The 27,667-nt window shown below is 33.8% G+C and overlaps 1 protein-coding gene across 1 annotated transcript in view; it reads right to left on the bottom strand.

The window, feature by feature from the left end:
- Window positions 1–27,667, bottom strand: part of MYO3A (myosin IIIA) — a 221,648-nt gene that overhangs the window by 119,706 nt on the left and 74,275 nt on the right. The window contains exon 9 of the mRNA XM_031940242.1: window positions 5,039–5,138. Within this exon, the coding sequence (XP_031796102.1) occupies window positions 5,039–5,138 (100 nt within the window). The remainder of the gene's footprint in view (window positions 1–5,038; window positions 5,139–27,667) is intronic.

Raw genomic sequence — 27,667 nt, forward strand, 5'->3', positions numbered from 1 at the left:
TTTTGAAGAAGGGAAGAGTTTATGACCAAAGAAGAACTAGAGAACCTCATGAAAAGTCAAATGGACAACTTTGATTACATTAAATTAAAAAGTTTTTACACAAACTAAAGCAACAGAAACATGATTAAGAGGGAAATACAAATCTGGGAAAATAATCTTCCCAGCCAGTGTTTCTGATAAATATCTCATTTCTAAAATATATCAAGAACTGTGTCAAATTTACAAGAATATAAGTTATTCTCCAATTGATAAATGATTGTTAAAGGATTTGAACAGACAATTTTCAGATGATGAAATTAAAGCCATCTATAATCATATGAAAAAATGCTCTAAATCACTATTGATTAGAGAAATGCAAATGAAAACAGCTCTTAAGATACCACCTCATACCTTTTAGGTTAACTAAGGTGACAGAAAAAGATAATGGGTAAATGTTGGAGGAGATGTGGGAAAATGGGGACACTAATGCATTGTTGGTAGATCTAACCATTCTGGAGAGCAATCTGAAACTATGCCTAAAGGGCTATCAAACTGTGCATTTGCAAAGCAAATAGCTTCGACCCAGCAGAGCCATTATTGGTCTGTTTTCCAAGGAAATCATAAAGGGGGAAAATGACTCACATATGCAGAAATGTTTGTAGCATTTCTTTTTGTGGCAACAAAAAATTGGAAAATGAATAGATGCCCATAATTTGGGGGATGGCTGAATAAGTTATGGTATATGAAGATAATGGAATATTGTTATTCTATAAAAACTGATGAACAAGTTTATTTTAGAAAAGCCTGGAAAGATTTACCTGAAATGATACTGAGTAAAGCAAGCAGAACCAGGAATACAATGTACAGAATAACAGCAAGAATGTGCAATGATCAATTATGAAAAACGTGATTCTTCTCAGTTGTTCAGTGATCCAAAGCAATTCCAATAGAATTTGGACAGAAAATGCTATTTGCATGTAGAAAAAGAACTATGCAGACTGAATGTAAATCAACACATGTTATGTTCATATCTTTTTTCTTTTTTTCTCCCATGTTTTCCCCTTTTGCTCTGATTTTTCTCTTCCAACATGATTCATAAAACAATGTTTATTAAAATTAAATCTAAAAAAGGGATCAAAGCTCACCTCCTTGTCATAGCAAGGTAGTTCAGTTATAAAACAAAGAAATAAGGAAAATTGGCATTTAATAGTACTTTACAAAACTCCTAACCTGTTATCTCAATGGATCCTCACAAAAACATTTTTAAGTAATAACTACTAATATTAATTTACAAGATTATTTGGCTCACAAAAACTTGTTATGTATTTCCATTTTACACATGGCAAACTGAGGTTGAGAGGTAAACTGATTTGTTCAGGGTCACATAGTCAATATCAATGTCAGAAAATAAAACTCAGTCCTCAAAATTCAATGCTCTTTCTACCACTTTACACAATTTAGGGATAAATTTCCCACATATCACACTTGAAATTGTATCTGATAATATACATATGATTGTATTATATATTTCTTATAAAATTCAGAATAATTTTTAAATTTCTTTGCTTTACTTAAAAACCTAGTTATGTTATTTAGAAGCAAAACCCAGAAAAACTTGGGTTGGGTTTCAAGCCCAGCCACCAAAAAAAAAAAAAAAGATTCAAATGCTGTAAAACTTACACAAGCAAGAAAAAACCCCTCAACATTTAGTGAGCTCCAATATATGTAATTCTCGTTTCTTACTGCTGTAAAGCTCCTAGAATTTCTTAGCTCAAACTAGAAAAAATTTTAATTTTATGATCAGATCCCTTGTGAATTCAATTGAACAATGACAGCATTTTGAAAAACTGTCGCTCTAAAAGACAAATCATAAGTTTAAAAGCCAGGGCTAATTTTTTGGGTGTTCTCTTGTAAAAAATCATAGAGTGATAGTTTAATTATTTGCCTTTTTCAAAAACAAAGATGAAATCTAGAGTCAATTTGTTATTGACCTGTGAAATAAATTAATAAATACTCGATTTTAATTTTCATTTTGATCAGCCCACTAATAAGAAGCTGGTCAGTCTAAACTTTCCCTTTCATGATTTAAGACCACAAAATGACAAAATATACTTCTCACAGTGCCAACCTTCATAGTTAGGGGCAGCTAGATGGCATAGTAGATAGAACACCAGTCCTGGAGCCAAGTGAATCTGGATTCAAACCTAACCTCAGATACTTTCTAGCTGTGTAACCCTGGACAAGTCAATTAACCCTGTTTGCCTCAGTTTCCTCATCTATAAAATGAGCTAGAGAAGGAAATGGTAAACCACTCCAATTTTCACTTTTCCAAGAAAAACCTCAAATGGGGACACAAAGAATAGGATATTTCTGAAATGACTCAACAAACACTGACAGTGACTAAAGAGTGTCAGTGTAAGGCCAAAATTTAAAATTTGTTTCTACTAGATCCATAATGAAATGAAATAGATCCATAAATATTTGAAATATTCTAAAATACTTAAAATGCTATTCTTTAAGTACCTAAAAGAAGCAGGTTCTAGCATCTGGCATAGATCCATTCATCTCTCTCTCTCTCTCTCTCTCTCTCTCTCTCTCTCTCTCTCTCTCTCTATATATATATATATATATATATATATATATATATATATAGAGAGAGAGAGAGAGAGAGAGAGAGAGAGAGAGAGAGAGAGAAGGAGAGAGAGAGAGAGAGAGAGAGGATATATATATATCCTCTCCCATCAAGCATTCATTTTTTCTCCTTCTCAATTCCCCCTATCTATTGAAAGAACAGACAGAACAAGTTAAACAAATTACAGAATAAATTTTTGTCACACAAAATAAATGACCACATGGGTCATTTCCAAAAATGTGTTTCTTATTGTAGATAAGAATCATATCTAGATAAGATAGATAAAAATGATAGTTTATCATTTTTTTGAACTTAGGTGGGTAGCATCAGTCATCTGGAATCATGATTAATCATTAAATTTAACACATAGAAATTAAGATTTCCAGAATTGTTTGTTTTACTATACTTACGTTAAAGTATAAATTGTTTCTTGAGTTTTGCTCCTTTCAGTTTACATCAGTTCAAATAAGTCTTTCCAGGTTTCTTTGAAATGGCCTTTCCCCACCTTTTCTATTAGCACAGTTGTATTTCACTATATTCATATACTGTATTTCTAAAGGTAAGCACTTAATACAAAATACAACATGGGAATAAAACATAATTTTAAGGAAACACTGTCCTCTTGATCATGTTTGAAAATGATAAAATCTTCATTTTCATATCAAAATCATATTGAATCTTATTTTGTATCCCATAGTTCTTTCATACTATATTTTATCTATGGATTAAAGGCATATGCATTTAATGTACTCTGTTGATAATTTAGTAGTGAGATTGTGGGCCAAAAGGTTTTATCTCTCTGAATAAAAGGGAGATAGGGACTAAATCTGTTATTTCTCTGATTCAGAGAATTGGTGAGAAAAAGTCTACCAATGGAGGTTTGAACTTTCTGTGAAACATACTCTTAAAAAGCTGCATGAGTGACAAGAAATGAAAGGATTTGTTTAGAGTCACACTAAATTTGTTATGTGTCTGGTAAAGCCTGAACCCAATCCTTCCTGGCTTTGAGGCTCCCTCCCTTTTACTTGTGCCAGATTGTCTCTCACATTCACAATGATTGAACTAAATAGGAATCATTCCATCTCTGAACACCTGAGTGTCTAACTGATCAATTTATCACTTGCTTGTCTTCAAACCTGCAATGTTTAGGGTTATTTTGCTGGAGGCATACTTAATGCCAATTTCTCCCCTGCTCTCTTTGGGGAATAATATACATTATTTGGAAAATTTAGTCTACAGGATTTTAAAATGCCGGTAAGTTATGTTGAAAAAGCAAGCCTTCCTTGATTTCAATATGTTTGATATTGCAAATGAAGTTGTTTGTAAAAGAACACTAGCATTTTTAAAATAAAGCTTTTAAAAATGAAAGTTGAATGAATCAAATGCCAATTTCTATTTACAGAACATTAAAGTTAACTTAGTTTATTTCTAAGCAAAAGTAACTTAGTGTCAAAAGCCTTCAGAGGGCTACTGAATTAGGTAGGGCAGAGGGTCTAAATTTTTGCTGAGGAGGGGCGATTTTGGATATTTGAATTCTTGTGAATATTTCTGGACATTTGGGAAGATTGATGCTGAGATTGCAAGATACTAGCTTGCTGATCACTTGCCCCCAGAATTAGACCGTGTGGGAGCAAAATTAATTGTCTCTGCCGAGAATTCTCAGGAAACATGAGTTAGGGATTGAAGGACATAGGAGAAGTTTGGTGGTGACAAAAACACTTTCTTCTTCATCTGGGGAACTCACCAAAGCCTGGACAGTGAGCATGGCTGGAGGAACAAAATGGCTTGCAAATCAACTAAGCTAAGAATTATAGAAAGAGCCTCGGAGGTCATCCAATTCAGCCCACAATGAACAGAAATCTTTGCTTCAGTGTAGCCAACAAGTGACCAGTTAGTTTCCTTTGGAAAACCTCTAGGAAAATGTAACAGTGCTTTTGGAACCCATTACTCTCTGGGACATTTCTAATGAGAAAGAAGCTTTAAAAATTAAATTTTTAAATTTTCCACTGTCCCTCTGGCATCAAGGAAATTCTTCTATGTGACAATCACAAGACAGTTATCACACCTGTTTCTCTCCCCCTTTTCTCCACCTTAAGATTTCAAAGTCAATAGATCATTGTCACTTGGAGAAACCTAATTTTTTTTGGGGGGGGGGGGCGGAAATAAGCACTATTGTAACTGGTGGTGAAGTTTGAGGGATTTCTATGTTGCTAGTACTATAGAGTGAGGGATTAGAAGAAAGTATGCAGTGTGCTTTATGGTGAGACTGGACTTCCGGACTGACCATACTTATATATATAATAGATTATGTCAATGTTACATAGGAAGCTGAGGGATAGATCATCAAATTATAAGGGCCATAGAAAAGGGCTGCTTTTAATAAGATAAAATGCCATTTGGGTAACATGTCTAAATGGTATTTCTTACCTCATCCAAGACTTCTAGAGTAGCTAAATCATCCACATCCTTTGGAGAGGGCACTGAAGCTTTACTATAGTTACTTTTCTTGGTATGAATTCGCTCATGTCTACAAAACAAAACAAAAAACCAAAATTGTCTGATCTAAGAAAGTATTATTGACACATTAGTTAATAGCAATCCATACACATTCAGAATTGACCAACCTCCATAACCTCCATAACTTCCAGCCTACCAAAATCCAGTGATGTCACTTCATTAGGTGGACTTTCCTATGTAGCAGTTCAAAAATAAACCAACCCTTGTTTAGATCTACAGATATCATTTCTAAATATGCCTTATTTAATTATGAATTGGTTTGCTTCAAAGATAAAAATTCATGTAGATTTCCTGTCTTTTTTTCCTTTTGATAGAATCTAGTTGAGGCTGGTATTATTCATAGGTTAATATTTTCCTTTGCTCAGTAAAATTCCACTGGATTCTGAAAAAAATTCCATTTATCTTCAAAAGATTTCAGATCAGGAGAAAATAAAGTCTGGGAACAATAAAAATAGGTTTTCTGGTTCAGAAGGAAAACTGCTTGGTTATGGAAGGTTTGGGGATGGAAAGGCTGGAAAAGAAAGAGATGGAAATGTTATGGCTAAATTCAAGTTTCATGGCTTATTAGTCATCAGCTCACATAGACAGAACTCTTTCAGGTTTATAAAGCACTTTTGGCTTTATAGTTGAGGAAATTAATTTTTAATTTTAATATGTATTTGCATGAATAAATAAAAACTTTCTAAAGTAGGAGACATAAGAAACAACAATGAAGCAAAGATGAATCCCATTTAGTGTGAATAACTGATTTGGATATGAATTCACATATGCACTGTTTGAAGTTAGAATTATGTAAAAATATGGTAACCAGTTATACCCAATGGAAATCAATAATGTGAATTTGAATAATGTGACCACTTTAGAGAATTCATCATTTGCACTAATTGGGATCTAGTTGAATAACATATGGAAACTGCACTGCACACGAGGCTAGAAGACTTGGGTTCAAAATGCTGGCTCTGTCACTTAGTAATTGTGATTTGGTAGAAACCTTTAGGCTTTTAGAAACTCATTTTTCTAATATTTAAAATGAGAGTGTTGGATCAGATAATTTAAGGTTCCATTCAGCCCTCATATTCTCTGAGTCTATAAACTGCAATAGAAGTTCACTACTTCTGCAAATAGGAAGTTAGGGTTCATTTTAGAATCCGAAGGAAACAATTTCATTACACTATAATGCACTCTTTAATATCACAAGAATCTGTCACTTCATTGTTCTATCTCCTGATGTAGACTGTAACCCCTATATAATTTAGTGATGAGTTTTTGATAGGTTGCTTCCATCAAAAGTATCTGTCATCCTTCAGTTGACTGCTTAATGAGGATCTTTAAACTTAACAAAGCTGATTCTTGGACACACACACACACATATATATATATATTACATACATATACATATTTATTACACACACATATACATACATATACACATACTTTGTTTTCATGTTAACATTTGAAGACTTGGAAAAATTTACCCAAACTTATACCCTGCAAAGCATAACCTTCACGAACTTAATGCTACCTCCAAGTCAACTCCAATATGAATCAGAGTAAGATTTCAATGGCAGTTGTGCCATAAAACTGCTTTAAAGGAAGTCAGGGAGGAAAAGTGAAGGAAAGGGAGACTGTTAATCTACCTTGACTTTATCGGTTCATAGAGTCATTGCTCTAGAGTTTGTAAGGAATTTCAGAGCTCATTGAGTCCAACCCTTTATTTCACAGAAATGAAATTGCCTTTTTCAGGGTCACTCAAGTAGTAAGTAATGCTGATAGAATTTGAATCCAGATTCTCTGACTCAATTGCACTTTATTTTTACCTATTCTATATGGCTCAATTCACCCTTGACTCACTTTAATATGGAAAAGAACAAAAGGAGGAAATCTATCACTTAGATTCCCTAAATAACTTAATATCCAATCTACAATCAAGATGAATAGTGATATTATAATATGATGTTATTGCTATTTACTGATATAATATGCTGCCTTGGTGTTAAACTTTTATTCTTAATCTATAGATTATATAAAATCTAGCATCAACCCAGGTGAAACAGGATCAGATGATTCAAAAGCAAAAGAAATTTATTTTTTAATTTTTATAAAATCCTACATAAATTTATTTTTAAATGAAATGTTTCAAATAATAAGCATTTTTTTTCTTTTCCTCATACACACTTGCTGGAAAGAGAAAAAAGAAAAACAAAACCCTTTTAACAAAAGCTGTTTGTAAGTAAGGAAGGAAAAACAAATTTCCAAATTGGTCATCTCCAAAAATGTGTGTCTCATTCTTATTATTTAATCTCCCATCTCTCCCTGTCAGGAAGTGGGTAGCATTCTTCATCACTGGCAAATTAGAAGGAATTTGCCCAGTCAGTTATTTTTCAGTCATGTCCTACTTCAAGATCCCATATGTTGTTTTATTTGTATAAAAATACTGGAGTGATTTGCCATTTCCTTCTCTAGCTTTTTTTTTTTTTTTTTTTAATATATAGATGAGGAATTGAGTCAAAAAGGTTCACACTCTAGCAACTGTCTAAAGTTGTATCTGAACTCAGGAACATGAGCCTTTCTGACTCCAGATGTGATATTCTATCCACTGTACCTTCTAATTACTAGTGCTAGGAATTTAGCTCAATCCATATCCATAATTTTACAAACAAATAAAATGTATTCTGAAGAGCCATACCTGTATAACACTAGCGAGGCAGATCCTGTCAAGGTGGAAAGGCTTTGAGTTTGCTGATTAATTAATGTCATCTCAGAACCAGTCTAGCTAATAGTATGAACGACCCATTGTCAGTTAGTCATCAAGTATTTATTAAGAGCTTACTATGTGACAAGTACTATACTAAAGCTCTGAGCATACAACGAAAGGCAAAAATGCATTCAAGAATCTCTTATTCTTTTTGGGGAGACAACATATAAACAACTGCAAACAAGTTTGAGGTGGTGAGGGTTTGCATCAAGATGGTGACTAGGAGATTGGAGAGGAGTCTTATGTGAGAAATGTCATGAAGGCAGAATTGACAAAGAGAAAAAGCCCTCTAAGTGAATGCTGTCTTTCGGCCATGAAAACTATTTGCTAAGAAAGAGAAGAATTGTAATATTTAACAAAATAGGATGTTGTCCCATTAGGGAGAAGTAGGGAATTATGACTTCCTAGTTCTGGCCCTCATCACTTTTCACCCAGATTATGGTTACAATTTTCTAACTTGTCTCCCTTCCTCTCCTATTATTTCTAAGCCATGCTTCATGTAACTGGATATATCTAAAGCACAAGGTGAGAATGTCAATTCCTGAATTCAAATCTGGTCTCAGACACTTCCTAGTTTGGGCAAGTCACTAAACCAGTTCAATTTAATAGGCTTATATTTTTAGAACTAAACAAACCCTCTATTTTCTTTGATTCAAAATGATTTTTTTAAAATTTTAAAGCATTTTCCAATTACACATAAAATTTTTAATTTTAATTTTTAAAAATTTTGAATATCAAATTCTTTTCCTCCCTTACCTCTTTGTTCATTAAGAAGGCAAGCAATATGAAATAGGTCAAATATGTGTAGTCATGCAAAACACATTTCCATTTTATATTTATTTGCAATTTAGCAGAAAAAAATTAAATGCTCCAGAATCAAGTTTTCCCTTACCTCTCTTAGCTATTTTGTAAATGTGTCTTAGTAATAATGAGAACCTGGATTAAAGTATGTATGGATTAGTGCATATTCATTACCACTAGAGGAAAAACATCATAAAACATGCATTCTACTGATAGTGAATCAATATCAGATTTCATATGTGAAGGAAAGAATTGTATTTATTTTGAATGCATAGTCCTTATGTGTACATGCACACCTATATACAAACGTGAATATACACAGACTCAATCTGCTAACCCATGGTCATGTATCAGTTCGAGCTGAAGTTGAATCTGGCGATAGAGGAGTGAGACAAAGGGAAAACTCCCTTCTTATTCTTACTGTTATTTGGAGATTAGCCAAGGTATTGAAATGTCCAGAGACAAAGTTAATGATTGTCCAGCACATCTCCACTGGAATGGTCACTTTCTCACTTTCCCTTAGCTCAGGGTCCAGTGTCCTGGACTTGCCATCTTTGCTTAAGAAAGAAGCTTCAGGGCACAAAAATTGTGCATCTGTGTCTCCATCTCTGTGGTCATATATCATCACTGTAGATGATTACTAAGAAATGATTCTGCCAGATGAATTGACCTAGAATGCAGTAGTCAGCAATTCTAAGATTCAGTTCAGCCCTAGTCACTCGGAATACTGTCAGGAAAACTATCTAAGAACCAGTTGCATCTACTAACTTCACTTTTTTTTTTTTTACCTTTTCAATTCTGTGATCTATAGTGTCAATAATATTATTCCTCATCTTCTAGAAAATTAATCTAAGTCTGAAAACCTTCAAAGATAACATAATAACAATAATTCATTTGCATAATGTTTCAAGATTTGCAAAGCACTTACATATTTTATCTCATTTGATCCTCATAGTAACTCTGTGAAGTTGCTATCTTCATTTTTTAAGAAACTAAAGCTAATAGAGGTTAAGTAACTTCCTCATGGCCATATACCTAACAGGTATTTGATTCAGAATTTCACTTAAAGTCTACTTGACTCCAAATCCAATGATCTGTCCAATAGTATGTTATATGTACATAGTGCATAGTACAATCATAGAATTTTAGAGAAGAAAGGGACTTCAAAGAAAATCTTAGTTCAAATCCCACCCCAAAAACTCAAGAAAGTGTGGTCCATGAAACATTTCATGACTTGTTCAAAAAGTGATATAATTAGTCAGGAAAAAAATCCAACCTTGATCCCACTCCTGCCTTCAAGGAACCTGCATTTTACTCTCAATTAATAAACATTTTTAAAACACCTATTATGTGTCAAAAACTCTCTTAGGTATTAGGTATACAAAGAAAGGCAAAAGACAGTCCTCGCCCCAAATACCATAATACCATTCCACATGGGTAATATGTAATTCCCCTTCACTTTTAAGTCTATTTTTTAAAAAATATGCTACTTTTTCAAAACTATTCTAATGTATAACACTTTTTTGTGATTCTCATGCAATTATTGCACAGCATTATTAGTTATCTATGTTTCCATTTTTAGCCCCTACTAAATTGCAAACACTATGAGGATAGGGATTAAAGAATAAAATAATAACAGATTTGGAACTGGAGTGAAATTCAGGGACCAACCTCATATTACATGAGAGGAAGCTCACAACAGGGCAACTCAAGGACACATGAGCAATGTGTATCAAAGATGAGATTTGAACTTAGTTTCTCTGATTACAAAGATAGTATTCTTCCAACAACACCAAGAATTCTTGCCTAAATTTCACCTTTTCCCTAAGTACTTAATAAGTGCTCTGCTCACATTGGGCTTATGTAATAAATGCTGAATGACTGAATGAATAAATTGAATCACCTTTGCACTGACACTTAGTCAATGGCCAAGGTCTTCTGATTGTCCTTTGAGTATTTTGTACTACACAGATTTTTTCAACACTTACAATTTATTTCTTAGTGATGTTAATGTTTCAAAGTTGCTGGACATGCTACATTTCATAAGTTACCATCATAAAATTTTAGTGCATTTAAAGGTATTGCACATACCTCTGACCACTGTTTATCAGTGGCTCTTGACAATTCCCATGACCCTTCTCCTCATATTATGTTTTCTGCTCAGAGGCAAACTTATGGAGTATGAAATTTTGACCAGTTATAATAGATGAGTAAAAAACAAGATGAAAGACATGATTCAAGAATTCATTTTAAAGATAGCAATAATAAAAATTTAACTTAAATATTGACTCAAACAATCTGTAACAGTACAGGGAAATTATGTGCAAGATAATACACATTTTATATGCTTGGAAACTGGCTTCAGGGAGATTTTTCATGGAAGACCACCATTTCAAAAGATTAGAAATTATTATGAAATAAGCTAAATTGAGTTTTTATTTAAATCTTCTTTCATGTTGTTGTATCACTATTCAAACTTCACTTTACTCAAACACATCATAGAACTGTTTCCAGTATTGAGAAATTCACATAAAAGGTATCTTAAGAATATCCCATGCAGGAAGGAAATTTTTCATTGAAGAAGAAATAGTTACTTATTAGATTTTAAGGGAGTAACTTTTCTTTATTGAGTTAATTGAACTGAAAAAAAAAAACATAACTGTAGACAATTTCAATTGTCCTCCCTCACTCCACCCCTACATGAGAACCTAAAAGGATCATGAGAAGGAAGCTTGTGCTGTTTGAGTCCAGACTACAGAACCATTAACAATGGATGCTATTTATACTCAATATTAAGAAAAATTTCCTAACAATTAGAACTAACTAGTTTTCTTGAAAATATTAAAAAAAGATGATGAATGTTTAAATGTCCATTAATGTCTCTTCCAACTCTCACAGGGAAAGAGAGGTATTGTTAAAAAAAATAATCTCAAAAGGTCTCAATAACATTTTAAAAAAAAAAGATGACCAGGTCCTGAACTAAAGCAAAGAAAGAAATTGGAAAACCAGGGAAGGACGTTGTTTTTTTTTTCCATACAAGATTGCTGCATTAAATCTATGTTTCTGAATTACTTTGTGTCCTTGATGATGTGGCTCAATATTTATTAGAAATGTATTTCCTTCAGTAAAAGTAAATAAAGCTGTTTCAATTTAGCAATACAACTTCATAGTAAGGATGAAAATTTGATATGGAGACAGCAATTATTTTTCAGTGGTATTTTTTTTAAGTGTCTGAGGTTTGAAATAGAAGTGCTATATGAACTGCACCCCAGGGTATATGTGCCCTTTTGATGGCAAACCAAGAAAACAATTTTTTATTATTCTGCAAATCTGTCTCTTTAGTACACGTAATAAATGGAAAAACATAATTTGTTTAACATCATCTGCCCACTAGAGGAGAGTGAAAGTGAATCTATAAAAATTCAAATTCTCCTCTTCTGTCTTGTGTAAATTGAACATCTCCCAAAATGACAAATATAAAAACCAATTTTCCAAAATATGAGTGAATCAAAAGCAAAAATATTGAAGTGAATCTAAAACTGCTTTATAATTTTTGTCTTTCTTTTTTTTTAAAGCAATGAACCTGTTCATTTTACAACCAGAGAGAGAATGGAAACATCCACTGATGTTTCAATATATATATACATATATATATATATATATATATGTATATAGTTGTTTGGGAAGATATTACATCAGAATATGAAAAAATCACATGCTATCTGAGATATAATTCAAAACTCTGTCCTCAGGAGAAGAAATACATATCATGCAATTGACAACCAACCACATTTAAAAATAAAATCTTGCATACTTAATACTTTTCCACAGAATTATTTTCTGATGCTTATGATAAAAAGACTTCATTTCTTCATAGCAGCAGTATTTTTAATTTATTAAATCTGCTCAATAATTCTGTGATTATTTCAGAAATTATCAAGCATGTCCAGGAGAATCCTATCTCCATGATAAACTTTTTAAAACTCAATTCAATTTAAAATAAAATTTATAAAGTTCAATCCCAGACATTTGGCTAAATATTAATAATAGAAAAAAGATAGAACATTCCTTACTCTCACAGAGTTTACATTTTATTGCGGGGATATAACATGTACACTGATAATTAGTCACAAAGTATGTGAATATAAATGCAAAGTAAATTAGGGATGTAGCATATCAATGATTAAAATTTATAATTTTTTTAGTATAAATATTAAAAAATCATGAGACAGCCTGAATTACAGGAATATTTTGCGTGTGCAAAATTCTGGTCATCCAGGAAGATAACACTGCACAACCAGTTAATCAACAGACATTTATTAAAGGCCTATTAATGCCAGGCACTCTGCTAAACACTGATCTTTAAAAGTATAACACCTGAGGAGCAGCTGTGTGGCAGTAGATAGAACACCAGCCCTGAAGTCAGGAGGACCTGAGTTCAAATTTGGCCTCAGATTGGCCTTAATCCTTCCTAGCTGTGTGACCCTCGGCAAGTTGCTTAACCCCAATTGCCTCAGAGGGGAAAAAACAGTATAGCACCCATGACATTTAATTAAATAGTGTCAAATTATTTCAGTAAAGGAAAAAGAAAGTATATTTATTAGAAATTTCCATGTTTTCATACACTTTACATATGAAATACAAATGAAAACTTAAAAATTACTTCCCAGGATATTATAAAGTATATGAATGATCAAGGTCATCATGGATAGCATGTGCATGTTTTTGGATACATGCATACATACCTTTATATATAAAAATATGTATTATGATATATGGAAAACTAGATAGTACAATGGGTCTGAAGTCAGGGGAGATTCATTTTCCCTAGTACCAAACTGCCCTCAGACACTTACTTATTAGCTGTGGGAGCCTGGGCAAGTAGCTTATCCTAATAGCCTCAGTTTCCTCACCTATAAAATGAGCTGGAGAAGGAAATGGCAAATCACTCCAGTATCTTGGCCAAGAAAATCCCAAATGGGATTACAAAGAAGTCAGACAACACTGAAAAAATGACTGCACATACATATATACACATTTATATATATATATATATTTAGTTTTACATATGTATATATACATATATATATATGTATGTCTCTCTGCTTATGTTTTTGTTTTATAGTCACTGTTTTCATATTATTCTTAGTTTTGTTTATTTTACTTTGCATAAATTTAGCTTCCCTCCCCCAGCAAATCAATAAAAGATGGATAGTACTTGAGTGTGCTATTATAGTGAAAAGGACACTGGTCAAGAGAAACCTGAGTTATAATGTCACTGTTTCTGGTTACTACTTGTATGATAGTAAGCGAGTCATTTAACTTTATTGAGCCTCAGTTTCCTTATCTTCAAAATGGAGATGATAATATACTAATTCCACAAGTTTTTTATTACGCATAATTTTGAATTTGTATAGATTGATTCTCAATGGGCTCCTACTTTTCAATTTTTTGGGGGCTTTAACAGAAAGCATTGCCATTCACATCTTGGTGTCTATGGGACATTCTCCCCCTGCTTTTAACCTCATTAGGATATATTCCTAACAATATGGATTTTTCAGGCATTTTTCTTTAAAAAATGTATCATTCCGAATTTTTTTCTGAAATCCCTTCCATTCATTTTACAGATGAGAAATTTCTTGCCCAGAATGGAAAAGTGATTCACCCTCAGTTAATTTGTATAGATAGTAAAGTCAAGGTTTAAAGTCAGGTCTTCTGATTCTCTTCTGCAGTTATTTTTGCCATATGGTTTTCAGAAATTGTGCATTTTAAAATTTCTCTTGAATCAATCCAATTCTGATGTTAATTTTTGGAGGCTTCTAATAGAGTTTTGCAATTGTTTTGATTCTTCTAGCTTTGATGTCTATGATTCATACACATAACTATTGGACCATGATTTCATTAGTATAGGAAACTCCCCCATGTATAGGAAGCTCTCTACCAATTCAGCTCATATTCTTAGAGTTGCCTAAAGCAGGGCTGTCAAATATGTGGCTTACCAGTCTGATACGGTTCCTCCAGAACATTACTAAACCAGATTAAGATATTAACTGGGAAAAATTTAGAACAATAAATCAAAGTCTAATGAAACATAGATAATGACAATTTTCTAATATAATAATAATAATAAAAAATTATAAGTGTAAGTTTTTAAATATAACGTATGTGGTGCATAATATGGGCCTGCAGGAAACCTTATGTATAGCTAAATGGTCCCCATTTGTATTTGAGTTTGACACCAATGACTCAGAGCACTGAGGAGTTAATTTTTGTTCAGGCTTGCCATTTCAGTATGCATCAGAGGCAAGACTTGAATTCAGAACTCCTGGCTTAAGGCCAACTTTTATCCACACTATCATGTTGTTCCTCTGCCTAGCATGCAAGCACATTAAAGCTATATTTTAAAATCTCATTAAATTTTCTTTTTAGAATGCTATTTTAAAATTGTGTTCTGGTAAAAGTTGGATTTACACTAAGAGGTATCCTGCATCTGAAAGCAGATTTGATTTTGCATATGAATAGTTTGCCTCTTCTAAAAGGAAAGATTATTTGATTTAAATGACTAATAAATTTCAAGCAATCCATAGCAGCTGACAATCCTCACTGGGATACTTCTTTAAGAATAGAATGGAAAATTACAGCTGACTGACTACAGAATTAAAGAATTTTCAAGTAGAAAGAGAAGTGAAAGATCAGCTTCTTCAATACTCTCATTTTAGAGGGAAGGCTATCAAGACACAGAAAAGTGAAACCTACCACACAGGAAGTGGTAGAAGCAAAACTAGAATCCAGGCCTTTTCATTAATCTGGTATTCTTTCCATTCTACAATTAGATAGTCACAAATAGTCTTGTAGAATACATTTATGACTATAATCTTTCCTGCTTCAGTCATGGGAAGAGGAGAATAGAGGAATCAGGGATTAATAGCAAAAAATCTTTTAGTATTTCAGAGCTAGATGATGGCAAAAAAATTCTAATATTTCAGAGTGCAGAGATGCAAAATAGGAGCATCATTTTGATTAGCTTTATCAAAATAGATTGGGGAATCTTTTGGCTGAGACTGAGGAAAGTTGAGCAGAAACTGCTAAGAAGGCTTTGATAACCAAGCTGGTCTTAAATCAAGGCAAAAGAGGACTGACTCTAAACTTATTTCAAGTTTAATCAGAAAAGAAGTTCTCGAATCAAGATAATTAGGGATAAAGCAGCATTAAGTTATGCAGTGATTGATAACAGATAAGAGGAAGTTATTATCTAACTGCCTTTATGTAATTGCTTAGAGCTGAATTGTTTTCTTTAGAAAGTTAGCATTTTTATACTGTCTTAAATTTTGCAGAACACTTATGTTATCTCAGTTGATCCTTGGCAATTGCCTCTATTTTACAGATGAAGAAATGAAGGCTTTTGAGATTATTTTTCCAGATTTAGTTAGCATAGGGCAGTTAGATGGTATAAGGAGCAACTGATTGGATAGAGTTCTGGGCCTGGAGTCATCTTTCAGAGTTCAAATCTGGCCTGAGACATTAGATTTGTGATCAAGTCATTTCACCCGATTTGCCTCAATTTCCGTATCTATAAAATGAAGTGGAGAAATAAATGCAAACAACTCCAGGATCTTTGCTAAGAAATCCCCAAATGAGTTCATGAAGAGTTGAACATGACCAAAATGACTAAAAACAACAAAAATACCACTCAGTTAGTAGGTGTCTGATGCAGAATTGGAATTCAGATCTTCCCATCTCCAATTTGAATATTCTATCCAGTGCCCCATCTAGCAGCTGTAAGTCCCTAAATTGCAGGAGAGGTGCTGCTCTACATTGGCAAATGGTATTTTCTTGTCAAGAGTTCTCTAAATTAATGAAATCACAGATCCAGTCCAAATCTGGGTTACTTATATATCACTTATCAGAGTCTTGAAGATGATGTTAAAACATCATACATACATATATGCATATATTTTATATATGTTACATATACATATATATTTTTATATATTAGGATAGTGGGATTTTGGCAGGGGAAGGAAACTTGGAAGTCACTTGTTATTTGAGGAAACTGAAGTGCAGTGAAATTCAGGGTTATGTCCAAAGTTGCAAAATATTAATAATGGTTATTTTTTACTATAATTAGCATTTATATAACACTGTGTTTGAGGAATTGTGTTATGAGAACGAGGAAACTGAATCAGACAGAGGTTAAAAGACTGGGTCAGGATCACATGATTTTTTAGGGTCTGGGGCTGAATTTGAACCTGAGTCTTTATGACCCCAAGGTGGGCACTCTTATCTATTAGGATTTAAATCCAGCTCCTACACTTAACTGATTTTGATGCTTTTCCCACTCTACCACTCAAGCTTTGTTTTAAGACCATATCTATATGAATCATTTATAAGCAGTGTTTAATTCCAATGATTTTAACACAGTGTTTTAATTCTGATCAAGATAAAGCACAAAATGTCTAGATTCTCAGGGGATTAAATCTGATTGCTCAGAACAAGCAATTTTGGTCCCTCTTTCCACTTGCTGGCAGCATGTGGTAATTGTAGGTTTAGATGTCAAGTGATACCTCAACCTTGAAAACTGAATTCACAAATTTAAGCCTTTATTAGATGATAAGTGTAGAGTTGGGAGAATTCTTAGAAATTATCTGGTCCAACTACCCCATTTTACAGATGAGGAAATTCAGGCCCAGAAAGTGCTTGCCCAAGGTCACACAGACAGAAAATTACAGCTCTGACTCTAAAACTAGTATTTTCCCTCTAATTCCCATGCTGCTTAAAGCTCTATTTAGATATAGGCTGATGTTAAGTCTAACTTGATTGCTTCAGTTTAAATTCATCACTATTAATTGTATTAATACATTTATGTATTCTACATAAATACATGTGAAAGTCTTTTTTTAGGATTAAATAATTCAATGACAAAATTATTTTAGAGGCACTTTTTTCTTCATTAAAATCTGAATTCTTTGGGGTTTAAGTTCTTTCCCCTCTTCTCTTCTCCCCTCCCCTCCTCTGCCCTCCCCTCCCCTCCCCTCTCTTTCTTTCTTTCTTTCTTTCTTTCTTTCTTTCTTTCTTTCTTTCTTTCTTTCTTTCTTTCTTTCATTCATTCATTCTCTAGTTTTTTCCCTCTCCCTCTTAATATGTAGGAGAAAAAATAGGATGTTATATTTTAATAATGTATAGTGCAATAGAAGTATTTCTTCCTGGTTCTTACTTGTCATATTCTTGCTATTACATCCCAGCATCATTTCTTTTCCAGCAGCTGTATGCTGTTTTCTGACATATGTTCTCAACTTCCTCAGTTAATCTAATCAGATTTTCATGTAAGATTAATATGGCTTCCCTGTTCAATTATATGTCACCCAGCTTTAAGAAAAATCTCACAAATAGAAACTTGTAAAAAACTTGTGAAATTGGTCAAGTAATAGTCACATCATACGAAAACTTTTCATCCCATTATACTTATAAAATATTTTCTTTCAATTCATAACACTTTTTGTGCACTTAAATAACAATTATAGAATGTGTGATTTTCCAGAAATATAATTATTAGATAAAATCAATTTTCCAAATGTAAGAGCATTTTGCTATAAGTTTGTATATTTTCTTCCTCAAATGACTGCAAACATATTCTTGAGTTCCAATTATGTTTGAAGGCCCAACTTATAAGTTGGAACTTTGTATACTTAAAAGAGACTCAATCTTTTAAAACACAATTAACTTTACTTTTAAGGAATGTTTAATTTTTAAAACCATCTTATTACTATCTAGCATAAAATTCACATCAATTTAGTGCTTCTAGAAATAGATACAAAAGGAAAAGCATTACCCAATGGGAAACCTTGTCAGTACTAAGTTGGAAATGTGGTTACTCATGTGTCTGTTATTTTAGATGGAGTGACCTGAATTTATGTTTTGGATGGTATTGACATCTGCTTTTTCAAGTTTTTTTGACTATTGTTCTCTATTTCATCTTATCTGACCAGCACTTCTAGCAGCCTTCTTCTATTCACTCTTATCTTGGCAGCCAGTAACTTGATGAGACAGAAACACAACCCCTGTCTATAGGATTTTCTTACAAAATGGGCATGGTATCTTTCTCTCCAGAGCCTAAAGCCACACTGTCCACATAAAGTGGTAGTGTCAGCAAGGCCAAACTATGTTGCAGGAAAAATAGTAGCCAGAGCCTAGACGGAAGCTTCTCCTGGATTTTTAAAAATGTAAACATCATTAGGATGATTAGATGTTGGATCAGCATTACTCTTTCTTTCTGATTAACTTCTGGGATCTCCAGAAGAAGGACTCACCTCTACATAATTTATTACAAAAAAGATTACTAGATATATTTGTCTTCCTTTCCCTCCCTTCCTTCCTTCTCCCCTCCCTCCCTCCTTCTTTTTCTTTCTTTCTTTCTTTTTTCCTTCTTTCCTTCCTTCCTTCCTTCCTTCCTTCCTTCCTTCCTTCCTTCCTTCCTTCCTTCCTTCCTTCCTTCCTTCCTTCCTTCCTTCCTTCCTTCTCCTTCCTTCCTTCCTTCCTTCCTCCTCCTCCTCCTCCTCCTCCTCCTCCCCTCCTCCTCCTCCTCCTCCTCCTCCTCCTCCTCCTCCTCCTCCTCCTCCTCCTCTTCTTCTTCTTCTTCTTCTTCTTCTTCTTCTTCTTCTTCTTCTTCTTCTTCTTCTTCTTCTTCTTCTTCTTCTTCTTCTTCCTCTTCTTCTCTCTCTCTCTCCTTCTTTTGTTCTTTCTCTTTGCAAGGCAACCAGGATTAATGATTTGCCCAAGGTCACACAACTAATAATAATGTCAAGTGTCTCGGGTCGGATTTGAACTCAAGACCTAATTCCAAGGGTGGTATTCCACCCACTGTGCAACCTACTGGACCCAATATATGTATTTCTTACTAGTATTTGTTGAGGGCATTACCCTCTAATCATCCAGGTTTGCAATCACAGGGTCATCCTTGACAGCTCATTTTCCCTCATTTCCAATATGGGATCAGTTGTTAAGTCTCTGATAAATTCCATTTCTGCAACATCTCTCACATCTGTCCCATTTTCTCCATTTATGTAGCCAGCCTTTTAGTTCAGGTCTTCATTAATTTTCACCTAAACTATTATAATAGTGTCTCAATTCATCTCTCTTCTTTGAGTCTTCTCATTCTCTAATCAATCCTTCACACAACTGACAAAACTATTTTTCTAAATCTCAGGTCTGCCTATATCACTTTACTTTCCAGGTGGCTCTAGTGGCTCTCTCTTGTCTCAGGAGATCAACTATAAATTCATTTGTTTGGCATTTAAAACTTCCTAAACTTGCTCTAATCATGGTTTCTCGACTCCAGTCAAAATGGCTTACATAGAACAACTCACAGGTGATGTTTCATCTTCCATTGTCAAGCCTTTGTATAGGTTGCCCCTTCTGGCTTTTAGAATTTTAGTTGCCTTCAAAGCTCAACTTAAGCATCTCTTCCTATTTGTGACCTTTTTTGATCTCCTCCATCCATACTCCCATTTGCTAGAATCAGTCTTACCCCAACTTAATTTGTTTACTCTCTTTGTGTGTATTTGTATTAACATGTACAGATACATTCACATACAGATGTTCTTCGTAACAGAATGTAAGATTTCTAAAGACAGTGACTACTTCAGTTTTGCCTTTGCATTCTCAGTACCTAGAATGGCTGCCTGTACCAAGGAGATTATGTAATGTCCATTGTTTGATATGATCCTCACAACAGTTGTGTGAGATAAACTATATGGGTATTATTATCCTTGTGTTACAGATGGGACATGCTGTAACTTGATTGCAACACAGCGATATCATTTTGTTCCTCTTTGAAAACAAAGGATAACAACCAACCAATTAACAAATGGAGTCAGAAAATCTCAGAGGAAATAAATGATTCGCTCATAATTACATAGCTAGTGAGTATAACAGGTGGAATTCCAACTTAGGTGTGTCTTTGATCTCCAAGCCTGTATTCTCTCTACTGTATTCTACTTGCTACTTTGGGAGTAACCACACTGAGGAAATCTTGGGATGTTTGTAACTGTGTAACTTTGTCATCATTTCACTTTTTTATGGCCATCTTTCTTTATCAATGAAAAGCAGAAAATAGATACATAATTTTAAGTTACTATAGAAAAATCTCATTTGTCTATACTGGGATAACTGAACCTGGGAATTAATGGATATAGGGAACTCTCATTACCAATGAAGGTTGGTACCCTCTCTGCAACTTTAAAGTTTTAGAGAATTGCTTAAGGTACCAAGAAGTTAAATAACCTTAGTCAGGATCACACAGACAGTATATGTCCTGAACCCAAGCTTCGCTGGATCCAAGGCTAGCTACTATTCCAGGTAAGATATCATTACTTCTATTTCCAAACTAAGCTGAATTATCAACTTTTAAATTTTTACATGGTATTCTAAAAGCTCAAATGCCATTTCACAATATAAATGCCATAAGGGGGAGGGAAGTGTCAAAATATGTCAGTACAGAGTAAGCTTTTACATAGACATGGATAGAAATCAGAGGAATATTAGTCACTCAGTTATATAGTTTAGGAAGGCTATTAGGTTTGAGCTATCCCTCCACTCTAGCCTAAACTCCAATTATGAAAACAGGCCATACAAAGATTTTCTTATGCATATTTTCCAGTAAAAGTCACTCAACTAAGCACTCAGCCCCATAGTCCCCTATGTCAAATACACCTTCTAGTGGACCATATATATATAATGTCTGGAATAGGACCAGCTTTGACCTCAGATCAAGAAATGATTGTGAATACCCCACATCACACCAATGATAATACAAAGGGAAGAAAAACCAGCCTTGAGAACCAAGACCTCTATGATAGTTCCCACTCATCTAGTTTTAACTATTTTCTCCTTTGCACTGGCCTATTTATTCTGACCACATTCTCTGCTAGTCTAGTCCAAGATACACTAGACCCCTTCCTGGGAAGGTTATTTGATCTAAGAATGGAGTGGTCATTCATTGGACTCAAATATATAATTCATTTTAGTTTTTCAAATGAGTTAGAAGCTATATGTGTCCTAGCTGTTATTATCTTGATGATATCTACTCTGGTAGCTTCACCTACACCCTTTTTATAGAAAACTTTCAAATCTATCTCCAGTTCTGACTTTTCTTCTATCCTTCAGAGTAATACATTCACCTGTCTTAACTGAAGGACTTCTTTACTTGTGTGTTTCACCATCTCAAATTCAACATGTCCAAAACAGTTTATTTCACTTGTCCTCCACCACCACCATCATCACCACCACCACCACTATCACCACTACCATCCCCACTACCACTACCATCATCATTATCATTATCATCATGTCACTAATAAGTCAACAGGTATTTATTAAGTGCTTGCTACATGTCAGGAACAATGCTAAGTGTGATGAATTTTTTTAAAAAGCAATTGTGTTCTAATGGAGGAGAATGCATAATTAATTAAGTATTGATAAGATATAAAATAATTTGAGAAGGGAAAGCAATCACCTTGAGGAAGAGCTTAAGCATACCAGGAAGGAATAAAAGTAATAACATGAAAAACATCTTTGAGTGCTTGACACTTAAGGGTTGTGTGATATCACAAATTATTCTAAGGAGTCTTAGGAAATATCCAAATCTGCATAATTAAAAGCCTCTCTCTGCTATAGTTCTCAACCTCATTACTGTCAGTGTTGATGGTGAGATATTTTATCTCCTTTTTCCTTTCTGATGGAGTTCTGTGCATCTGACTCTAAGTTCTCATTTTTAAAAGTGGCATTTATATAAGTGTACAAAAATCTATTCTATGACTCATTCCAAAATGAATCACAATCTCAAAAAAAGTCACCATCCACCCTACTAAATATGGTGTATTTCTGCATTGAATACAAAAGTAACTGTGAAAGCCAATAGGATTAGGACAGCTGAACAGCCAGAGATAAAGCCTTCTGGGCCTGGCTGTCGCAGCAAAAGAGGCATGACATTTTGAATTCTGTATCAAAGGCATGGAAACTGCTTTAAAGCATAGGTATGCCATTCTTGAAAAATTTTCCTCTCCCTCTCCCCATCCAAAACAGGTGGCCAAAAGTTCTATTTATTTTATGAGACACATTCTCCATTATGTCAATATTACTAAATTTATCTTGAAGGCACATGAGATGACAGCAAAAATGTATCTTTATGATTTAAAATGTGATGACATCCAGGGCAAACGGAGATCAGTTCCTTAGCACCATGCCCTGCTGAGCTGTTGTAAATCAGTATAATCCAGTGCATAATGTACCACCACCCTATAATGTGTCATAGAATGCAGTTTCAGAAAACAATTCTAAGAAATCTTAGCTCAGCTTTCTAACACTAACCCCAGATTCAGAGTAGCTGACCCATCATTCCAACTTTAAATAAAAAAATGATATGGTGAAATGATTTGGCCTCTTAGTTTCTATTATCTTAATGCACAACAAACAATCTGATGGAGCTTATACAATCATTTTAAACATTTCCAAATTAGGTATGTTATGAAAGAAAAATCAAGACAAAAGGTAAAAACCATGAGAAAGAAAACAAACAAACAAACAAAAAAGGTGAAAATAGTATGTCTTGATCTTCATTCAGTCTCCAAAGTTATTGTTATGGAGGTGGATGACATTTTCCACCCCAAGTCCATTGGAATTGTCTTGGGTCTCTGTATTGCTGAGAAGAACTAAGTCTGTCATAGCTGATCATCATGCAATCTGGCTGTTACCATGTACAATGTTCTGATTCTGCTCACTTCACTCAGCATCAGTTCACATAAGTCTTTCCAGGCTTTTCTGAAATCAGCCTGCTTATCATTTCTTATAGAACAATAGTATTCCATGATATTCAAAACCCACAACTTATACAGCCAAGGGATAATGTTTTTTAAGAAGACAGAAAATAAGCATATCCTGATAACTTTATCAAGGTACCTATCTTCTTTTCATGAGAGAGAGAGACATCCTGCTATGCTTTTTTTGCTCTTTCTGAAAATAATATTTCCATCTCTTCCCTGCATCCACAAATGTTCAGTTCATATTATTTTATTACATGAAATAAATGAGATAATAATAAAGAGACTAAATAACATAATTATGGAACTGAAAGAAAATGTATAGTCACTTCCAGTTGTATTTGACTCTTCATGATCTTATTTAGGGTTTCTTGGCAAAGATACCAGAGTGGTTAATCATTTCCCTGTTCAGCTCATTTTACAGATGAGGAAACTGAGGCAAATATTGTTAAGTGACTTGCCCAGGGTCATAGAACTAGTAAGTGAGTGAGACTAAATTTAGACTTATGATTCCAGGCCTGGTACTCAATCTATGTACCACCTAGCTTCCCTTAAAGAAAGTGTGTAGTTGCATTAAAAAAAACTCTCCACCAGAAAGGAAAAATGACAGCTGAGTTAATGACATCTTGAAGAGGCAATCCTGTTAGTAATAATAATTTCATATTTAATAAAAAAAGTTCCCATGATTCCAAAATGTCAATGGGAACATTCAAAGGATTTTGATCAAGGCTTTTATAGTTTGTAAGGTAATAATAATGGATAGTTTCTAAATGGACTACCAAAAAATATTCTTATCATTATCTGTTAAAAGATATTGAATGCTTCTTGGGGAAAAAACAATGCATGCTAATAGTTGATTCCATAGACACAAAACACCATGTTATTTAAATCTTGATTTCCTATTATTTATGAAATAGAGTACAAATGTCTTTGCCACAAGAGCTCCTCTACAACCTGGTCCCATATTACCCACACAGTCTGTTTTTTTTTTTTATTAAAGCAGAGACCATGCCTTAATTGCTCTTTGTAGCTCTGATTCCTAGAAAAGTGCCTTGTACTCATTGGATACTTAGTAAGCAATGCTTAGTAAACATTAATTAAATAAAATATTCCCTGATCTCAAGAGCTTACATTGTAATGGGTGAGCTAAAGATCACAAATAAGTTTAAATATAATGTAAACAAAATGAACAAAAGGAGGGCGCTGGAAGTTGTAAAGATGTCCACAAAAACTCTTTACCTAAAATGTAGTACTAAGATAAGGGGAGGAGGAGTGTTTTCTAGTCATGGTAGATGACACAGACAAAAGCATGGAGACAGGAGATGAAGATATCCTATAGATAGAATAGTTAATAGGTCTGTTGAGCAAGGTTATATACTGTGATCAGAGGAATAAGAAAACAAATATAAATGGGAAATATTGTTTACTGATGTCAGAGTGGATAGATAATGTGAATTCATCACTACCAAAAAATTCATCTAAAGTTGTATGTTTTATTGATATTATACCAGTTGTATATGAATTTATATAAGAAATACATAGGGCAGGGAAGAGAGACTTGGATTTGGGCTATAGTTCTGCTACTAAAAAGCTATGTGTGATCTGAGAGTATGTTATTAAATTCACTTCCTTAATTCTCAAGGTTTTTTTTTTTGTAAGTGATAGGCTCCTATAGTCTAAACAAAGAACAAACTAAAATTTTATAAATAGGAACTATGCATGTGTTATATCTCTTAAATCTTTCCATGTGTCAAAATAATTTCATTTCCTCAAAATTTACTAATTGGTGAGTATTCTTTGCCCCAACTTTACTATTCTTAGGGCTATATACCAAATAAATCAAAGAAAGAAGAAAAGAAGCCATATGTACAAAAATATTTAGAGCAGCTCTTTTTTGTAGTAGCCCTAACCTGGAACTTAAAAGGTAGCACTCCCATTGAGGGATGCCTAAACAAACTGACATATGAATGTAATGGAACTTTATTGTACCATAAGAAATGACAAAAGGAACAATTTCAGAGGAAACTGGAGAGAACTTTATGAACTGATACAGAGTGAACTGAGCAGAATTAAGAGAATAATTTATAACATGGCAGCAATAGTATAGAGAAAAATAACTTTGAAAGAATGTAGAATTCTGATTAATGTAGTGATAAATTACAAATTCTAAGGACTAAAGATAATATATGTCACTTATCTCCTCCCACAGAAGGGTTGAAATCTGGAATAAAACTTATATTTTTAGACACGATCATTATAAGAATTTGCTTTGCTGAACTTTGCAATTTTGTTGTGAGTTTTTAAGATTGTTCAAAATTGAGAGTAGAAGATTGTAATTTTTAAAAAAATTAAAAACTGTTCTTGAAGGCCAGGCTTTGGTTATTATAATTAACTATATTTTTAAAAATAATTTTGACCACTTAACTCAGCCTTTAGAAAAGAAAATACAGGACAACACAGGCTGTCAATCCCTGACTTCTGAATAAGCTGATCAACAATGCCAACTGCAAATGTTAAAGCTGAAAACAATGAATTTAAATTGAAAGGACTGGTAGGTGATTCATACAGTGCAAGGGAACAGACTTTAAACTCCCAGGTCACAATGTAAAATAATGTCTGCCACTGATGATGAATTCAGAAAATGAGAAAGCAATTTGGAGGATAAGAGAATTAATTAGTTCCTGTAATGGGAGGTCTTTTCTAGAAGGAGATGACATCTCCTATTGTGGGTGTTATTCACTATATTCTTACATTTGTCCAAAGGTCATGAAGATTGGCTTAGTCCTTGATGTTACTCTGCAGATGAAATCTTACTATCACTCTCAGAAAAATCTAACTCTCCTGGGCTTTCTATCATTCAAGTCAAGATTTTAAGATCTTGATGTTTAGATTAATGCCAAATGACCAAAAAGGCTTATATTTTTCTTCCAAAAGCCATTATGGTGGAGGACAGTAAAAATATTGAAATTCTTTGATACTACCTCTTCTGTGGGTATTATTGTTAAGGCTATGTGACAGAATGGTGAGATGATTTATAACACTTAACAGGATCATAGGACTATATATTTGGAACTTAAAGGGATCTTAAAAAGCCATTGAATCCAACCATTTTATTTGACAGATGAGGAAACTGAGGCTTAAATTTTTTAAAGTTATTTTCCTGGTTTCACATGATAAATGTGTGAAACAGGATTTGTAGAGACCTTCTTGATGCCAGGAGCCAGTGCTCTATACAGACTTCTTGATGACTGTCTCAGGTGTGTGATTTTCTGTAGTAAATAGTTTTCTCTAAACTAAAAACACCAAAGGGTTTAGGAATTATTCCTGATCAGTTTTATCCTTTAGTCATTCAACAAGGAGAACCATGAAAAAGTTCTTGGCTTTAAGAAACTGATGCTCTTTTTTACCTTTTTCTCCACTATTTTAAAGGGTCAAAGTGACTTCTATGAAACATAATTAGCTCTTTAGCACATGATGATCTGGCAGCTACCCACATTCCTTATCTTCTCATAGATTGAGGCAGAAAAACTCAATAATGCCATTCATAATTGAGTGGTTATTAAGTCTCTGATTCTAATTCTTTTAAGGGAGGAATTGACATGAAAATGTCTCTAATTCTAGGAAAGGAAGGAATGCTGAAGAATGCAGAATTGTGTGTGAGCCTATTACTCATCTGGGAGGATGATAGTCACCAACTTTGTGTTCTTGGGGCACGGAGAAGAGAGGAATGTTTATTTCTAGACATATCACTACCTATTGCCATCATCTTGGGAGAATAATATGAATACTAATTGGAAGAAAGGAACTGACCTTGGAAAACTGGCAAAATTTCCTGTGCTAGCAGTATTTGCTGCTAAAGATGCTTCCAGTTTGAAAGTGCAGGGTGAGAGTGGTCAGTCAGTAAATAAACATTTATTATGCATATGCCATATGCCAGAGACTGTGTTGAGTGTTGGGTATTCAAAAAAGAGGTGTAAGAAAGTCTCTGCCTTTAAGAAACTTATAATCTAATGGCCAGACACCTACAGGTCTTTATGCTTCTGACACTCTCTGGGGAAACATGGGGAGAAGGAAGACATTGTTATTGTCAGGCCCTAAGAAGATCTATTGAGTGTGTAATTTGCTTTAACTTAGGCTCTCTGAGAGGGTTTTCATAAACCTGGTGAATAA

Source organism: Sarcophilus harrisii, chromosome 5, assembly GCF_902635505.1.
Source record: "Sarcophilus harrisii chromosome 5, mSarHar1.11, whole genome shotgun sequence".
Taxonomy (NCBI): domain Eukaryota; kingdom Metazoa; phylum Chordata; class Mammalia; order Dasyuromorphia; family Dasyuridae; genus Sarcophilus; species Sarcophilus harrisii.